The sequence below is a fragment of the Chinchilla lanigera genome, unplaced genomic scaffold, assembly GCF_000276665.1.
Source record: "Chinchilla lanigera isolate Chin_1 unplaced genomic scaffold, ChiLan1.0 scaffold00006, whole genome shotgun sequence".
NCBI lineage: Eukaryota > Metazoa > Chordata > Mammalia > Rodentia > Chinchillidae > Chinchilla > Chinchilla lanigera.
The window spans coordinates 7207567-7227147 of record NW_004955407.1 but is presented as its reverse complement, the minus strand read 5'-3'; the positions used below and the strand labels follow the sequence as shown (position 1 = coordinate 7227147).

Genomic DNA, 19581 nt, shown 5'->3' with positions numbered 1-19581 from the left:
CAACAAAATATTTATGAATGACAGAAAATAAATATGAAGTTATTAGAGTATGTAATTTTTCATTGAAAAATGCAAATCATTCTTGATGACACCATAAGGGTAATTCAATATTAATAATTATTTTTAATATTTGCAGAAGTAGACTTTTTAATTAAATATACCAAAATTAGCATTTTGGGGAGGATTATTTGTTATCATTTTTCATCATTCCTAGCTATCTGCCTCAGTTTTCATATAGAAACAGAAAACATCAATGTAGCACAAATAGGTGTACACTGGCCTGACTGAAATGGCGAATGCTCACTAATCTCTTCCCATGGCGAGTAGCTAGATACATATTCCAGCCCCTTTGCATTATGGGCATAAACAAGGAACGAGAACTGAACCCATACGTGTCCTTTCAAGCTTCTGCTATTAACATTGCTCGTGCTTGCTTCCTTACGTTTCCTTTACCTAGAATGTTTCACAGTGCCAAAGAGAAGACAGAAGCATATGTCTCTGACATTTTTTTAGTGTGCTATGCCCTCCACCAAATAAGCTGAGCATGTTGTTACTGTTAAATAAGACTGCCTGCATATTAAGCCAGTGAATGTAGTCCTGAATATCTAGAACACTGAAAAGCAAATCTGTATCATAAGGTCACTAGAAATACTGAAAACTGGGTTAACTAAAGATATCAAAATTTCAAGTTCATTTGTCTTTACAAAGTTATTTTGACATATGATGTGTTCCAAATAGGAATATTTATTATCTTTAATGGAGAAAAATTTGAAATGTCTGAATGAATAGATGTAGAAGTTTTGTAAGTATGGGCAGCCATAAAGAATAAAATGATAACTGTTTTCAGCCTGGGGAACAGTAGAATTCTGCCTCAGAATAAAAGACAATTCAAGGCTGGTGATATTGCTCAATGGTAGATTACTTGCCTGGCATGTGTGAAGCCCTGGGTTAATTCCCTGTAGTACCACACTAAAAAGTGAAAAGTAATAATTAAAATTATGCTTAAATATAGAAATATCAGAATGGAGTTACAGAAAAAAGGGGACTTTTTTGACACACCTTATGAAAATACCTCACATTTTTATTTGGATTTTTATTGATAATGTTTTGGTACTAGGGGCTGGGGATTTAGCTCAGCGGCAAAAGCGCCTGCCTGGCAAGCGCAAGGTCGTGAGTTTGGTTCCCGGTACCGGAGAAAAACCAAAAAAAAAAAAAAAAAAAAGTTTTAAATGATAAAAATCAAAATAAAATGCTTCTCAGTCTAACCTACAAAATGTTGTATATCAGGTACAAAAAATAGAACATAATTTTTTCAAGTCACTGTCCTGTTTATCTTTTTTTAATAACACAGTTAAAAATGTATCTTTCTCTATGAGGTGATTCACTGGAAGAAACTGACATTTTATTTATTCTCTTGTCATTTGTTATTCACTCACTTATTAAACAGAGAAAATTGGAATTATGTAGAGAACCATGCTAATAACTCTTGGCAATAGGAACTGGTCTCATACACAGCTGAGGAGATGTAAGACATGACTGTGTCCTAATGTAAAATGTACATGTCAGTATGCAAATAATGGAACCGATGAGGTTTATCTTTAGCCTCTCATTGACACAACAAATAATTATTGAGTTCCTCATTGGTTAGTTTTCCTGTTACTAAAACAAAGCACTTGATACCTTCAATTTAAAGAAAAAGATTTATTTTAGCTTAAGGTTTCATAGGGTTCAGTCCATGCATAACTGCTCCAAGACAGAGACATCATGGCAGAAGAGCAGGATGGAGGAAAGTTGCTCAGCTCGTGGCCACATGAAAGTAGAATGCTAGGAAAGAATGCCTGAGAGGAAGGAGTGTGGATCAGACATATCCTCAAGGTCACACACCCATGACCAACGTTTCCTAACTTGGCGCCATGTCCTCATTAGCCATCTTGCTCTGAACTCATCAACTCATCCTTGATGAGTTCAGTGCTGTACAATCCAATCACCTCCCCAGGAATCTCTTTATCCAGGGAGTTTTCTAATCAACACCTAATTAGCATAAGGCTCATTGTAGAAATCTGACCCTAGTACCCCAAGGAAGATATGAACCTGGTTTTGTGTGGACAGAAGGATTTAGCAAGAAAGAAGTATATTAATTTATATTGTTTTGAATGATAAGTATGACCCTGTGACATGCAGAGAAAGTGAATGCCTTTAAGTAAAGAAAGTTTTGCTTGTCTTACTTGAAAAAAATGCTCATACACTTCTGACCTAGAAGGTGTTTTGAGGAAAGGTGGAAAAACAAGTAGAAAAACAGAATACCATTCAAATATGTGCACCTCCTGTTACATGACAAATAGTGTAAATACCCTCTTATAGAAGGGATGATGATGTATGCTTATATTCAGGGCCTTGAAAATATAAGAGTGAAAGAGGGGAGGTGTTGAGGACTCTCTGGGGGTTAGGCTCTAGCAAAGGCAAAAAACATGGAAAGTAGAAAAGAGCACAGAGTTTATAATTATTCCTTGAACATATTAAACTTTTCCTACACAATTTTATTAAATTTTGGTACATTTTACACTTAACAAGGTTTCTCTTGGTCGAATGTTTCATAATAAATGATTAAGAGCATGAGAATGAGAGTAAGGACTTTAAGATTTTAGGTATTTGAATTAAGAAAAGCTGACCTTTTCAAAAAAGCAGGATTCTGCTGCTGAAAACTTCCCTCAAAGACTGACATAGTTTCCAGATCTATTGTTTAGATTTTGTTCACATATCCATCCTGCAATTCCGTTTACTTGGCTTTAGTTCAGACTGAGACTTGGTACACCAAACAGCAGCACTGGAGCAATAATTGTTTTTACCAATTTTCCAGAAGGTTGAGTCAGGTTGTTTTATGTTCTATGACTGTAAATCTCAAAAGAGAAGAGGATTTAATAGTTTGGTACTGTATGCTGCCTATTTTTAATTGGTGCTTGATAGTATTATTATAACTGGTACAAACACTTTAATACAATAAATAATGTTCTGCTGGGCTATCAATGAGTAAAGTAACATTTTGACAACAAGAATATGGGTAGCTAGATTACTTTTTTAACTTATCTCTTCGGTAGTATCTATGGCCATAATTTTACATTACCCAACTCCAGATTCTAATTGTTAAGTCTGACGAGAATTAAGTTTTAGCTCTACATCCTTTTTCTAGGTTTTATAATTGTTCATCTGCTTTGGTTTTTCCTTCTGGCTTATTAGGATGCAAGTCTAATTAGGAGCTAAATCATTCTGTTATAGGATAGCAAATCTGTCTTTATGAAAGCTTCAATTTCTTGTCCTGTTTGTGACTCTTATGGGGTCACAAGTAGATAATTCATCTGATAATACAGGAGTATTACAGGAACCAGTGCATTACAGGAATCAGTTTGGTTATTGACCAGGTCTAGGGAAATCAGTTAGGGTCCAGGAGATTAGGCAGCTAACACAGTCAACATGGGCTTTATGTGTGCTGCTTATGGAAACGGGGAAACAGTAGAACATAGATATGGGTAACCTTGAAAAGAGAAGCATAAACAGAGGAAAGAGCCCATTTTTCAGGCAGCAGGAAGCAAAATAAGAGTTATTGAATCAAAAGCTTTAAAGTTAGTGTTCGCAGAAACGTCTTTCTCATAGGTAGAACTTGGTTTATTGTATTGACACAAATAAATTCTGCTTAAAAGTCAAATGAGGGCACCTGGGTGGAGATAACAACATTGAAAACAAGAGAATAAAAGTGGTGTCTTAGTTGCTTTTCTTGTTGTTGACAAAATACGTGGCACATGAAGTTGAAGGAGGAGAGGTTTATTTAGCTCACAGTGTGTAGAAGTTGCAGTCTATAATCAGCTGGCTCCAAAGCAGGGTGACATGGCAGGGGAGCACTGTGGAGGAGAAACAGTCCATGGCAAAAGCAAGGCTGGAAGAACAGCAAGCAGGAATCAGGAGGCAGGAACAGCAGCAAGCAAGAACAGCAGCCTTCTTTCTGTCCCTTAGGTTTCATCCTAGCTATTCGCCCTTAGGGTGCACAGCACTACCTGGGAAAGGGCTTCCATTATCCACTGGCAGAATTAAGCAAAACCAGCCCATGGACTACTGTAGAAGGCACACACCCTTGATCTTACCATCATATACTTAATCCCAGCATCACATACTCTAGATGCAGTCACCTCTGTAATGCCCACACGTGACCACATGAGGCTTTTCGGGGGACATGTAGACACAGACCATAACAGTGGAGAGCTAAAGTTCTTAAAATGATGTCTCATACATGATATGGAACTTATTTTAAGAAATAACACTTCTTTTACAAATGTTTACATATGTGCAATGATTATCTTTTCTAATATGGTGTAGATGTGGAATGGTATGCTTTTGAGGCATTTACTATATTAACATTAAGAATTTAAGTAGCCAAGACAATACCTGAGGTGAATTTTGTCATTTTTTTATAGCTTATTCTTTTCGGGTTTTATATGTAGTGAAATATAATTATGAAATAATTCAGTATAGTATAGTATTCCATTAACATACACAGTTTCTAAAATGTTAATTTGTAAAATTATATATTATTTTCACCAACTATTGGTAATCTATGTATTCAGTTTAATACAATAAATTACTATATCATAACTTTTATGAGACCTTGTAGGTAATATAAAAGGTATAAGTTAATCCTGATTTATGGAAGTTTCAAGTCAAATTGTTAAACTAGAAAACAGCATATAAAATAATAAAGTTATCATTGTATTTTAGCATTCCCTTTAAAATGATTATATAATAGTAGGCTTTATTTCATTGTATAATTACATTTAAGTATCTCACTGGAAACCAACTTAAAGATATTTGAAAGGTTCATGGCAATACAAATGTTATAACTTTTATAATAAATAGAAAAGAAAGGAAATTTATAGATAAAACTATGAGTGGACTGTACACATTTTCTCCATTTCTCATTTATTATTCTGTTTTGTTTTATTTTTATATGAGTATATGGTAATGAGGAAGACTTAATTCATGATCTCATGCATGCTAAGCAAGTGCTGTACCACTGTGCTATGTATGTCCCTAACTCTGCTAGTGGTTTCTTGAATGAATAATGCTAGATAGGACTACTGCAATTAAGTCAATTTGATTTAAAATGAATTAATATAAAATGTATAAACTATGCTGGTAACTTTTGTATATGGGTATAAAATGCGAGTAAAATTCTCCAAGTAATTACTTTAGAAGTTTTTATTTTATGCAGCATCAACTCCAAGTATGCATTTGTATGATTGATGAACCATTTAGAGTCAGTGGTATATTGAGAAAATAATTTTATCCAGAGTTAAGAACTATTTAATAGATTCTTTCTCATTGGTTAATGCTTCTTCTTTACTGCTAAGATTAAATTCGAAGGTACTTGGAGTTTTGAACCATGAAATCACCTCACCAGTGGGTGCAAGGCATCTAAGGTCGATGAGGTTTGACCACAGAGTGGCCTACTTAATCCATTAACTAACACTTAATCTCTAATAGGTGAGCACTTATTTTTCATTCTTTTATTATAAATGCTGCTTCTTCTCTTAAATTATTCATTCCTAGGGAAATATTTTAATGGTTTTTCAGTGGAATGTATGAGCTCTTATTTATATTTAAAAAGCACATTTAAGTAATAATTAAGATTCTGTTTTAAAAGGGAAACTTTTTAAAGATTTAATTCACTTCAATTGAGACTATCACAATTATTTCTTTATTATTTATTTGGGACTTACGGTGAGAAAAGTTAAATAATACATATTCTTTCTGATGAGCTACTACCTTTAGTGTGAATTTAGAAATTGTGAAATAAAATGACAGCATTTTCAAAGGTCACCAATTCCTCATTTCAAATTACCTCCAATGAACTGCCACTTTGTTAAAAGTTTATGTGGTAGATGTTTCTAATTCTTTTATACTCCACAGTGTCTCAACGGGAGCTGTTTTTTTGGCCTCTCTCCCATGGGGATCCTGCGGAGCGATTTTGAAGAGGACTTCCCAGTTCAGTTCTTTTTCACTCTGTTCTTATCATATACAGACAGAGCTTAGTTCTCAGTTTCAATTCAATAGCCATTTGCTGAACACCTACTGTGCGGATAGCTATGGTTCAGGGTGCTGAGACAGTGAGACAAGTATTCTGCTCACAGGGAGCCTATTGATTTATACAGTGTAACCCCCTTTGGACCAGTAAGGTTTTTCTTTTATTCCTTCATACTTAAAACGCTGTTTGGAGTAAAGAGTAGATGACACAGAAGCATTTACACACTTGAAAGGACTGACACTGTGGATGTAGAATTTGCTTAAAATGTTTAGCCCAACAAAAATAATGAGTTAGTTCTATTTTTAGCAGATAAACTATAAAGAATTCATACCATATCTTATCAGTGAAATAAGTTTTGCAGTGCTTTGTTTCTTGTGAATCCTCTTGCTTATCAGTTTTTGAATATACATTCATATATATTGTATATAGCAATTATGATCTTCCATTATCACATAGAACTGCTCAAGTTCATATGGTTAATCAATAACAAGCTTGCACTAAAATTCAGGTACTCTACTATTCAGAGTTTTACTCACTTAAAGCTAGCAATAATTCTAAAACAGCTCAAAGAATTATATGATTCAGTAAACTAGACCAACTAAAATATTTTAGATATTAAAATACTTAGGTTTTCATCAAGATTCCACATCCAAAGATTTTAATACCATCATTATAAATGCATTTAAGGCACTACTACGGGATATCATTCAGCTCATATGATAATGAGAAGATGACAGTGAATGGAAGTGAGCCAAGAGATAGTATTCACCAGAAACCAAACCTCATACAGGTTTGAGCTTAGTCTTTTGATTAAATGCTTTAAAATTTATTCCATACAAATGATTCAATTATGAAAGTTTTATATTTATATGCATTGAGTAATCTCTTGTGACTATAGTTTCTGCAAAATAGTTTGGCCTAAGGAGAGTTAAATTTTTTTCTCACATTTCACTGAAAATTGTTAAGTTCTGCTTCTGTCAGTGGGATCTGTGTTACCAGAAATGTAATTGAACGAAGGGGTAGGGATTGTGTTTTATTCATGTTGTATTACAGCAAGGCTTGAGGATTTCCCTTTTGAAAGTCACTTTAAAAATGAAATGTTATCTAAATATATGATAGTATAGAACATAAAGTTATATGAAGAATATAATATATATTAAATTATGAAAATTAGGTATATGTATATATTACATAAATCTATATATTATTAAATCATAAATTTGAAAATGGTTAATATAGCATTAATTCCTATTATGAAAATAATAAATTTATGTCCCCATGTTTTCCTCTGGTAACTGAACAGTGAGTTTATTATGGTATAGAAGAGACAGTGTATGAAATACACATTTATAAAAGTTGTCTGCTATGTCCTACTAGAGATACAATTACAGTCATAATCAGACCTACTTTATTTTTCATAACCAATAAAAACTAGGATTAAAATATTTGCATGCATATGTATCCTTATGGAATTAGAATTTAAAAAGAATGACGACAAAGAGATGCAATAATGTAGATATTTCTTATTTGAGTTTTCAAGGGGATCATTTCTTAAGGATATAAAAAATCATAAAATTTTAGAATTTTCACAAAGGTATATTTTATAATCACTCTGCTCATGAGCCATACAAGGAAGGTGCAGGTAATTTAAAAATATTTGGCATGTGGGATTCTCTTATATAATAAAAATGTACAACTGAAGTTTTGGCTTTGATATTCTTCTAATAGTTCGCCTTACTCTTACCAAATGTATATACTTCTTAAAAATTCAACTTTAATTGTAGATTCATAAGAAATAATATAGAGAATTTTCTTGTACTTTTCCCTCAAGTAACACTTTGCAGAGCTATGAAAAAATACCACAACTAAGAAATAAATACTGAAATAGTTCATCAGTCTTGTTTGGTTTTTGCCAGTTTTACGTGTTCTCATATTTGTGAGCCTGTGTGTGTACACGTCACTCATATGCTCATACATGTGTACACATGTGCATTAATATGTGCATACCTGCCTGTATTCATCATCATTCAAGACACACGGCATGCCCGTCAGCCCAGGAAACTTTTTGCTATCATTTGAAACCACAGTCACACCCCTCTACCTGTTACCGTCCTTAACCCTTGGCTAACACTGATCTGTTTCCTACTTCTTCAATTTTGTTCCTGGAAAACATTTTATAAATGTATTCTATCTTGACTTACTTATGTTTTTCAGTGTATCACTTTGTAGTCTTTTCATAGTGGCTGCACTGGGGGCTGCAATCCAGGAGATATGGTTTAAAAACATGTTTAAATTAAAATAGTAATTACAGTAAAACACATCTTATTAGTACTTCCTAACATAATACTCTCCCTCACTTTGAACAGATTCTGTCCTTGCCACTTTCACGAGCGTCTTTGGTTGGCCTGCTGTGCTACCGCTATGCCTTAATCAATTTAAAACAATGACCGTTCATGGTCATTTTTACTTTGAGGAAAACTCAGAAGTCACTCAGTACCAGATCTAGTGAATAAGGTGGATAAGCGTACACTTTAATGTTTCACATTTAACAAGCCTGCCTTTCTGCTGGATGGCACTCAGCGACAGCATTCATTGCATTTCTGATCACACCTCCTAAAGACCCTCATGAAAGGGCTTCCAGAAATATTTCTGAAAGTGATTGAGAACAAAGGGATAAATGTGTTTGAACCAAGAAAGTATGTGTTGAAGGAAATTAATGGCAATATATCTTTTATTGCATTTTTAATTTTAAAAAATGACCAGATATTTTTATCACACGTCTGAATGCATGTGGTTTATCACATTGTTCAGGTAGCAACATTTTATCACTTTAAGTATAGGAGCCTTACTTCCTTGGGTCTTCCTCTGCAACCCCCTTTTTATCTGTGCTAGAATTCCTCCCCTATGTTGAATACTGTATCAGTTGATATTATTATTATTTTTGTTTCAATCACCATATAATTTAAAAACCTTGGGAGAAGGCAAGTATTTGTTCCTAGATGTTTTTCTTTTTTTTTTTTTTTTTTTGTTTTTCTCCGGTACCAGGAACTGAACTCACGACCTTGTGCTTGCCAGGCAGGCGCTTTGCCGCTGAGCTAAATCCCCAGCCCCCCTAGATGTTTTTCTTAATGTTCATCCTCATTTTTCTTCTTCCTGCTGCTCTACGGCCCCTTCTTCCATTAGTTCTGCTTGAAGTACTTCAGTGGGTATTTAAGACAAGTCTACCAGAAACAAATATTCTTAGTTTTACTTCATCTGAGAATATCTTTATTTTCCTGTGATTCTGAGGATGAATTTACTGGTAAAGAATGCATAGTAATTATTTTCTTTTCAGTACTTGAAAAACATGCCTCTTCCTCTGACCTCCATGATTTCAAAGGGGAACCATACTGTGTCATTTGTATTTAGTTCCCGTACACCACATGTTCTTCTCTATGATGTTTTAAAGCTCTTTTCTGTCTTTAATTTTCAGAAACTTCTTTTCACTTATGTGAGGTGAAATGGACTTTGGATTTTTCTTTTTTGAGGATTTTTTCAGTTTCTTGATTCCATACAATTTTGTCTTTTACCAAATTTGGAAATTTTTCAGTGATTGTTTTTTTCAGGACTCTTTCAGCTTCATTCTTTCTCTTCTTTCTTTCTGCAACTCTATTTGTATCAGTGGTGGATATCATTTTATTGCCTTCCAGATTCCCTGGGGTCTCTTGTGTTATTTCCTTTTTTATTTTTCATCTCATTTTCTTTCAGTTGCTGAGATTGGGTGAATTCTACTGCTCTAACTAAATTTACTAATGCTGTCTTCTGTAATCGCCATTGAACTATTAAGCCAATGCAGTAGAATTTTATTTTGGCAATTGAAATATTTATTTCTATGACTTAGATTTTAATAACTGTTTTCTTGATGAATTTTCTACTTTTCCATATATTTCAAGATAATTACTAATGATTTGCTAATGTATTTTTATAAGAGGCTAGATGAACTCTGTCAGATAATTCTATTTTTTTATTTTTTATTTTTTATCTTTTTGGTTTTTCTCTAGTACCGGGAACCAAACTCACGACCTTGCGCTTGCCAAGCAGGCGCTTTGCCGCTGAGCTAAATCCCCAGCCCCTCTGTCAGATAATTCTAATATCTGATTCAGCTCACTGTTGGATTCTACTGACTACCTTTTCTCATTTATTTCATGATTTTCTAGGTATTTGTTGTAACGAATGACTTTCTAAGTCTTGCCTACACAGCTTGGTTATTACATTAGGAGGCTCTGAATGCTATTTCAATCTTCTGTTCCAGGAGCTGTGTAGGCTTACCACACAGGTCCTAACTTACATCAATTTTCAGAATAATTTGACTGATTTCAAACACTTTGTTAAGCTATTTAGTCAAATTGGCTTGTCCGGTTCCAATTGAGGGTCACAATGATTTCTACTAATGCCACCTCAGAGGGCAAAGAAGCTTCCTCAGGTGAGTTGGCCTGGATCTCTTGGCGGGAAAAGGGCCTCCCCGGGCCATAGGAAGTGGCATTTCCTGAGCTGGGTGCTGACTGTGGAGCATGCTCATTGCCCGCTGCCCTGCTGCCCACTTGTACATTGTGTCTGGATAAAGAAAGCACATCTCAGGCCTGACGAAGAAAGATAAAGCTCCCTCAGGCTTTTTGTCTGAGGGACATCTTCCTCCACATAAGATAGTCTTTTCTGATGTTGCTGGAGACTCCCATTTGATCAGCAGTAGAAATGCATTCACTGGGGCCACCTTACTTTGCTAAGCTGTGGTTGGGAGAGGCCTTACCTAACTCAACTTCTGCATTGTTTTAGTACCCTCTGTGGCGTCCTCCCTCCTGATGTCCCTAGCAAATCCTCATTCCTCTTCCTGTCTTTCCTAGTACTCCTGGTTATCTCTTGCTTAATTCCAGATTTAATAGCTGTCCTTACTGGAGCACTCTATGATGGTTAAGCTTCTTTCATTTCTCCCATATGATTAATGAAGAGAATCATAATTCTACAAGAGTATAAACAGTACTTTGTGAATCAAATGTTCTGAGACAGAAAGCAATTTGCACCAAAGGACAAACACACAGAGTGCACTACACAATCAGAAAATTTGAGTGTCAAGTAGCTTACAGATGCTTTTCAATTAAATGTCAAATCTGGTTTAAGTAACGTTCAGTAAGAACTACGGCAAAGACTTTTAATATGGGATTATTTTTTATCACTGTCTTAGAAAACATATAGCAATCATATTTTCCAAATTTATCTGCCCACAGAAGTGAACCCAGTTTGTTCATAGTCTTTCTGGGCATTGGCATTGAACTAAAGATTTTGCGAAGGAAAGCTATTTTTATTATCGCCATCCTCACCTCATTCAAGTTATTGTACTAGATGTAATCATTTAATTAAAAACATTTCTGAGAACATTAAAGAACACTTAATCCTACTTTGATTTTAAAAGTCTGATAAAATATTGCAATACATTTAAACGTGCCTTCAACAGTTTCAGAAGGTAAGATAGAGATGCGTGCTCAAATATAGTGTTTATTTTACCATATTGAAATGCATAGTCTAAATGTATGGACTGTGTCTAATGTTGCATTTTCCATATTTTCTCTTTCCAGCTTTAAGGGACAATAGGATCGAGCTGGTTCGCGCTTCATGGCACGAACTGAGCATCAGTGTCAGTGACGTGTCGCTCTCGGATGAAGGACAGTACACTTGCTCCTTATTTACAATGCCTGTCAAGACTTCCAAGGCCTATCTCACCGTTCTGGGTAAGTGTGAGGGGTTCACATCATGGAACCGCAAACTGGAGTGCTGCGTACAGCGATAGCCACACCTTTCCGTAAGACAAAGGTATTGTGAAGGTTGTGTTAAAAGATATACTCTAATTTTTCTGTCCACTACACTATAATAAAAGACATTTCAAAGAACTTGGTCACATTCTCCATTTTACAAATGGAAAAAAGGTACTATAAATGCTTACACGCTTGCTGCAAGGCACATAGCCATTTTTTTCATAAGTAGTAACAGACACCCATTTTCATGATTTGCAGTTAAAATTTCTTTTGATGAAATCATCCATATATTATGTGCATTCTGAATCTTTTATTAAGTGACAGTATAAAGAACAGTGAGATATCTTGTGCTGCTTCATTTTATCATGCAAGTCATCTGATAGCGGCCATCCTGATAACCTGTGGCTTTCAAAAATGACCTGTTTGTGTAATTTAGTGCATTTCAATGGCCCTGACATTTCCATGTGTCTTTTTTCCTCCTCAATTTGTATTTTCTGCATTTCTAAGTGAAGCACATCAAGTCACTTCTGCATGCAGCTTGTAGCTTCTTTGAGCTTTTATTCTCTAAGTATTGGGCCATTTTCTAAAAGGTTAAAGTGACATGGAAAAGCAATACATTCATAGAGATTGTGAGGAAATAAAGTTGCAGCTCAAAGCTCTCTGTGATTCCACAGACGTCAGTGCCCCAATCAGCTGAAATTGCTGCAGTTCATTGAAACACACCTGTGCACTGAACAAGTTAGAGGAATTTAAAGATTGATTTTTTGTGCCCCTAGCTTGCTTTCTTTTTTAAGATACAGGCACAAGGTTCTGTTTAAAAGGACTGATACATACTGTTCTTTTGGGAGAGAATAGTAAAGCTAATCCAGCAAATGAATTGGTTTTGTGCTTAGGATATGAAATTTGCTCTGTGCCAAGTCTCACTGGGACTGTTTTATGGAAATCTTCACAAGTTTGTCATTAACGACAAAATACACCCACTACAATGGAATATTTTAGGATAATAACTGCCTAGGGTTAATGTATTTTTCTGTAGAAAACCAACTTGAGATTCAAAGAATAGATGATTGCTGAATTCAGTTTATTAAATAGAGGGATGACATAGTTTTAAAACAAATTTTAAAGAGCACAAAGGCAATATAAAGATGAAGACAAAACTCCCAAGTAGCTTGCTAATGTAATATGTAGATTTATTATTTATCTTTGTTGTTCTTGTTGTATTACATCACATTTCTTATATTGGTACTTCCCAGTATTAGTCTGCCTTTATTATTGAAACAGCCTTGACTATGACAACTAAGTAATATTGTCCAGGAAATGTGTGAAATTCTATTTTTAAAATCAGCTGTGTCTTATTTATATATATTAGTCATCTGCTTGTGGTTATCTGAACAAGAAAAGGTAGCAAGGCTAGGATTAAAAATAACATACATCATGCTTCCAAAAACTACAGTTGCATTTTTCATATAAAGAACCATTCTCTGTCTTACAATGAACAAGGGCAATAATACAGATGTGACTATTGATGAATCTGTTATTCTAAAATTTATTTGCTTGAACACAGTACATAGTCTGTAATAAAGGTTTTAAGCTTTGAAAATTACAAAATCAGGAAAGAATGGTGCACATTAACTAAATTAGAAAGGTGCTGTATTAATTAAATTATAATTTGTTAAGAAAGAGTGTATTTTCTGGATTTGCCTCCTTCAGTAAAATCTATATTCTTAAATTCCTATACTGGTAAAGCAATATACTCTGAGTGATTGTTTTTAATATGTTCATAGCATTTTTGCAGACAAAATTTTACAATTTAATTTTAAAAATTACTTTAAAATAAGTTAGTGTTAGAAATATTAAGAAAACTACACATGCATACCTGAAAATTCCTACAGCAGTTTATAGCAATAATCACATCATACATTTGTTTTAATTTTAGGCGTTCCCGAGAAGCCACAAATCAGTGGTTTTTCCTCCCCGGTGATGGAAGGGGACTTGATGCAGCTGACCTGTAAGACCTCTGGCAGCAAGCCTGCCGCCGACATACGGTGGTTCAAAAACGACAAGGAAATCAAAGGTAAGAACGGGCAAGTCCCGGAATACACTAGCGAATGCACTTGTGAATACACTAGTGAATACCTTACAGTTATTAGGGAACATGTAAACAACGTGTTCTACATATTTTTAAACCATATAAATGTTTTCAGATTGAATTCAGTTTGAGACAGTTTTACCCATTTATTAACATCGGTAATTTCACTAGGTGTATGAATATAATCTCTATGTGCCTTACTTTTCCCTTGTGTGAAACATGACTGGAACAGTTATAACCCTCATAGGCACATGAGGGCACTGAGTTAATACATGAAAAAAAAGGTTCATGCCTGAAAAGAGTTAGCAAAACCTCATATTAGGTATATTTATTTCAGAACTATTCTATAGAATATTTAAATTATAATCAGAAAAATCAAGCAAATATTTCTTCAACTTGTTGGTTTCTGGAATTTCAAAGTTCTGAAAGTAGAACCAAATAAACATCAATAAATCTAATTTCTGGAATTTTCATAGAAGAAAAGAATTAATTGCTTGTCTCAGTAAAAATATAAAATAAAGTACTTTATACATCCAAATTTAAGCTCTTTTCTCTCATTCTACCCTCCCTTCCTTTCCCCTCCCATCCCCTCTCCTTCCCTCCCCTCCTCCCCCCTCCCATTCTCCCTCCTCCTCCCCATCTCCTCTCCCCCCCACTCTCCTCCCTCCCCTCCCCTTTCATCTCCTTTCCTCTCCCCTCCTCTCCCCTCCTCCCCTCCTCCCCCATCTCCTGTCCTCTCCTGTCCTCTCCTCTCCTCTCTTCTCCTCTCCTGTCCTCTCCTCTCCTCTCTTCTCCTCTCCCGACCTCTCCCCTCCTCCCCCATCTCCTCTCCTTTCCCCTCCTCCCTCCTCCTCCCCTCCTCGCCCATCTGCTCTCCTCTCCTCTCCTTTCCTCTCCCTTCCTCTCTTCTAGTTTCCTCCTTCCTTTGTTGCCTTCTCTGGTTTCCTTTCCTCCTCCCTCCCTCCTCAGTCTCTTTATATGTTTCTCACTTTCTCTTTCTGAACACAGGTGCATACACATGTAACATACACATATTTTTTAAAGGCAGAAAATGTTTATATGGCGAATGAGTAGTATGAGTATGATTAAATTAGTTTAAAACTATACACAGATATTTTGAGTCTGATATCACACATATATTAGCACATAAACATAAGAATTATTTATGATGATCACTAAAATAATTTACATATGTATAGTAACATTATTATGTGCAACATAATTTTCTATGAAACAAATTTATGCCAAAATTTCTGATTATTTTAACTTATAATTCTAATACTCTAATCAGATTTAATTCTTTAAATCAGTATTTATTTTAATCAGTATTTCAGATCAAGCCTATAGAATTGCATAGATTACTAATAAATCATAGGATTATAATCTATATAATTATGTACCAATTTTCTATTTTGATTATTCTCTGTATATTTATTCCAAAGCCAGAATCTGATCTAGAATTTCACTGTAATCAATACCTTTGTGTTTGAACTGTTCAAAATATGTCACATGTGAGAAATATAAGAATCATGACAAAATCTGGACATTGTACTCTGCTAAAATAAATTTTTCTATTTTTGTTTTGTGTGTGTGTAGTACCAGGGATTGAACTCATGACCTTACACTTGCTGGGCAGGCGCTTATGTCACTGAGCTATTTCCCCAGTCCTAAAATAAATTTTTAATTAACTACTTAGCCTGATTCTGACATTCTGATAGTGTTCAATACCCTCCATTCTAGGATATCTTTGTTACAGTATTTTTGGAATTTGATTTTCCTTAAATAGACCCTCCATCCTGCTTTCTCAGTTACCTTATAACAAAAATCCATTCCGGTCACTTTTCTGCTTAAGTATTTGTGATGGAAAGCCTTAAACTGCAGGATAAGTCTAGAAATCTGCTTCTGTAGCTTAAGAGAATTCTCTAGACAGTGATTCTGTACACACCACCTGTGTATTTTGCCATGAAAGTCTTGGTTTATGATAGAATGAACTTCTTTAAAATGCACTGCAACAAAGTCATTGCAATGAATTGTTTTATGACGTACATGCATCCCTTCCTTAATTCTGACATAATTAGTCAGTTCTCAATTTCTTAGCATTTCGTTTGTGCCCCAAGGGTTTTTCCTCTTGTATCATCAAGAAAGTTATAGACTCTAATATATTAAGTATTTCATTAATGTTGATTGATTGTTTCTAACATTGCAGCCTCATGAGAAGCCCATGGTGTACTCAGATTTGTAGAAAAGAACGTAATTGGTTACAAAGTTGACACACGCTTTCCATGCTAATTGTATTTGATCATACACTGGGGATGAGAAGGAAGGTTTTTGTGTTTCTTTGCTTTGTTTTATGTAAAAATGTGGGAAATTTGATCCTATAAACACTATAATGTCATCTGAGTCATGACTGTAACAAAAGTTGAGACTAAAAGCATACAAAATCAACATGAGGCTGTTTTCTCTATTTAGGAATCACGAAGCCTTTTTTTCTTTATAATGTTACTTGCTCCCGTGCATTGCTGTTATGGTTTGTCTAGATGTCGTGCATGAGGCTTTGGGGGGACATCTAGACACAAACCATAACAAGGGTTATGTAGAGAGCATTTATTATCACTGTACTTATATAGCTTTTTCTTCACATGTAAATAAAGTAAGTGCAGTGATATGCACAGTGCAAGCATTCATTATGCTTGTTGCCACGGGATTTGCTAACTGACATTCCATATTATAATCTGTTTAACAAACACTCTTTGCCAAAAACACTGCCTCATCCTTATCATGCATTTTCTGGTCTTTTAGAGATGAAAAGTTGACTTCTTAGTATGACTGCACTATTTTTACTGTACCACCAGTTGCCGCTGTGAAAAAAAATATTCCCTAGTAAAAGCAAAGGGAAAAAATGAGGCAATCAAATCCAAATAAATTCAGTTCAATAAAAAATAGTTAAAATACCTCCCTATTTCACAATATATAGTAACCTGTAACTGAAGATCCAAATTAACCAATCAAAAATCTTTCCCTGGGGAGTCTAAAATGGCGTTGAGTTTATTAAGTAAGATCATTGAGAATATTTTGTATAAAGAGAAATATCTCCACATGTCCTCATATTTTTCTCCATTAGTATCTGGTATTTGAATTTTATTTTCAAATGTCTAGGTGACCATTATGAGAAAAAAATCCTACTTGATCACACTGAGTAATTTTGTTTTTATTTTGCTGTTTCATCTTCTTTGACTAAGAGATTTCAATACTGAACTATAAGGCAGTGGTTCCCATACATTAACAGGCATTACCCATCACATTTAGGGTTCTTTGAGTCATAGATTATAAGTCTCTCAACCTAGATTTTCTGGTGGTAAAGGTCTGAGGTGGACCTGAGAATATGCATTTGTATTCTTGTCTAAGTGTGTGAATGATACTGATGATTCTCTTTGAGGACTATATTGCTATAGAACTTAAAATGAAGAATATCAAAAATCTACAAAAATATTCCACTATCTGAGATTTGTCTCCTTATCCATTAAATGAGGATAGTAATACTTTCTTAAAAATGCTGTTGTGGGGATTTTATATGAGCCAATATATAAAAATGTCATCAAGCACAAGGGATCACTAAATGCTTTGTTTAGAAATTATCTGTTTCATTATCATTAATACCATCAGCAAATTGTGAGTGGGGAGTTGCATCAATACTTAAATTAAAACTCTAAATATAAACAAATAAAACAAAATAGTTCTTCCATGCACTCACAGTTTGGACAGCGACATGTGAGTATAAGACCTTCAGCCACAAGTATAGGAACTAGCGACAGTTCTGAGCAGAAGAAGCAGAGATTGACTTTGTTTTGTGGGGAACTCTTTATTCATCCATCCAGGTGCTCAGTAGATGTCTGCTTACTGAATAAATAGCTGTCAATGAGTGGAATTCATTGTATGGGTTGGGGGTAAAAGTAGGTAGCAGGGCCTTCTGAAGAAAGTCATTTCTTCTATCTATGCAGACCAAAAGCATGTGACTGAAATAACTGTTAAACTCTCTGTGTGATACATGCATGAGAGGAAAACAAGAAGGTAGGACCAGATATGCCATGGAAGACCTTTTATTCCAGATTAAGGGATCTGAAATTTATTCTGTAGGCTATGGTGAGACTTTTTAAATAAGCTTTAAACAGTAGAATGAGACGATCATAATTTCATCTAACTTTGTGGGTTTTTCCCTCCATGAGCTGACTCAGACATAACTTTGGTGCCTTTGGGCAGCCCTGCATCCAAAACCACAGGTGTTTCTCTGCAGCCTTTAATCTTCTGGGTAGCAAGGAAGCTGAATATCTGCCATTTAGTGTGAAAAAAGATGTGCACTGCCTTCTTAAATCTCTCAGCTCCCTGAGAGCTGGCAGTTACATTAAATGCTTTCCTTCCGCGTGTAAGTTTGATAATTTGCAGTTTGAGCATTTCCTATTACAAAATCTCAGATATTCTTCTTTCCACTAACTAGCATTTACTTTAATGTGTTACGCAAAGTTGTATGATAACCCTCAATGACCCACACATTTATATGAGTATAAACTTCCCCCTGGGTATAGGAAAGAACTGTGCATAAAAAGTGACAAGACTGCCTTGATAATGTTACTTTCTATGACCAATGGTGTCTTGCAGATGTAATTATGGATCTCCTGAGTCTATCAAAGGGAGCCTTTAAAAAATCTGACCTGTTCAGCTATGTAGTCCTTAAAACAGATTAAGGGGTCAGAGAGATATTTTTCTCTTGACTTGGAAGGAGAAAAGGGCTATTTTGAACTGTGTATACATGCTATGTGGCACAGAATTGTAAGTGACCTTTAGGAGCTGAAATCAGTCTCTAAGTGACAGGTAGTGGGAAATAGAATGTAGCCTCAGGGAAATGACTTTGCTTACAGTTAGTGGATTGAGGATAACCATAAATCTCAAATGGGAAATACAGCTACAAGCAGCAGTTTGATACAGTCCAGTGACCCGGAGTAGAGAATCAGGCTAAGTCTGACCAGCATTCCTAACCCACAGAAGCTATGATACAGTAAATGTGTTATTCATTTCATCCATTCACCTGATATCAATTTTTTCTTACATCACAATAACGAGAAAGGCAGCCTGGAGAGGCAAAATGATTTCCCGTACTTGCACGTCTGGCAGGGCCTCGGCTTGAATATTCTGGGTCTATTATCCAGCACTTGAATTTGGAGAGCAATCTAAAGCCTGCAAGCATAACTGGTGTTCCAAACATGAGTTTATAAAGTCATGAAGTAGTAGACAACAGTAGTAGTATTTTGTGAAGGGATGCATTCAAAGAAGATAAATTTAAGGTGAACTAATAAGAAATGAGCCTGAGAGACAAAGAAAACCTAGCATCAAAGACTATACAATGAAGTGCCTGAGACTTTTGAAAAGTGAATATTTGCTCTTTGGAAATAAGAAAGGCATCAGGAGAAATTAGTTCAAACACAAATGATGTGGTTATTTATTAAAATATTGAAGCTGAATTCATTTCTAGAGTATAAAATGTTACATTTGTTGAGCTTTTGAACTTTATGACTAGGAAGGACATTTGCACAATACAAATGTGTGTCATCATGTGGTGGGGAAAGTTTAAAGCTTAGCACTTT

General features: G+C 35.1%; 1 protein-coding gene across 1 annotated transcript in view; it reads left to right on the top strand.

The window, feature by feature from the left end:
- Cadm2 (cell adhesion molecule 2) overlaps positions 1-19581 on the top strand; it is a gene marked incomplete at its 5' end in the record, with an annotated part of 285487 nt that overhangs the window by 128694 nt on the left and 137212 nt on the right. The window contains 2 exons of the mRNA XM_005375539.2: positions 11680-11832; positions 13793-13930. Coding sequence (XP_005375596.2) covers positions 11680-11832; positions 13793-13930 — 291 coding nt within the window. The remainder of the gene's footprint in view (positions 1-11679; positions 11833-13792; positions 13931-19581) is intronic.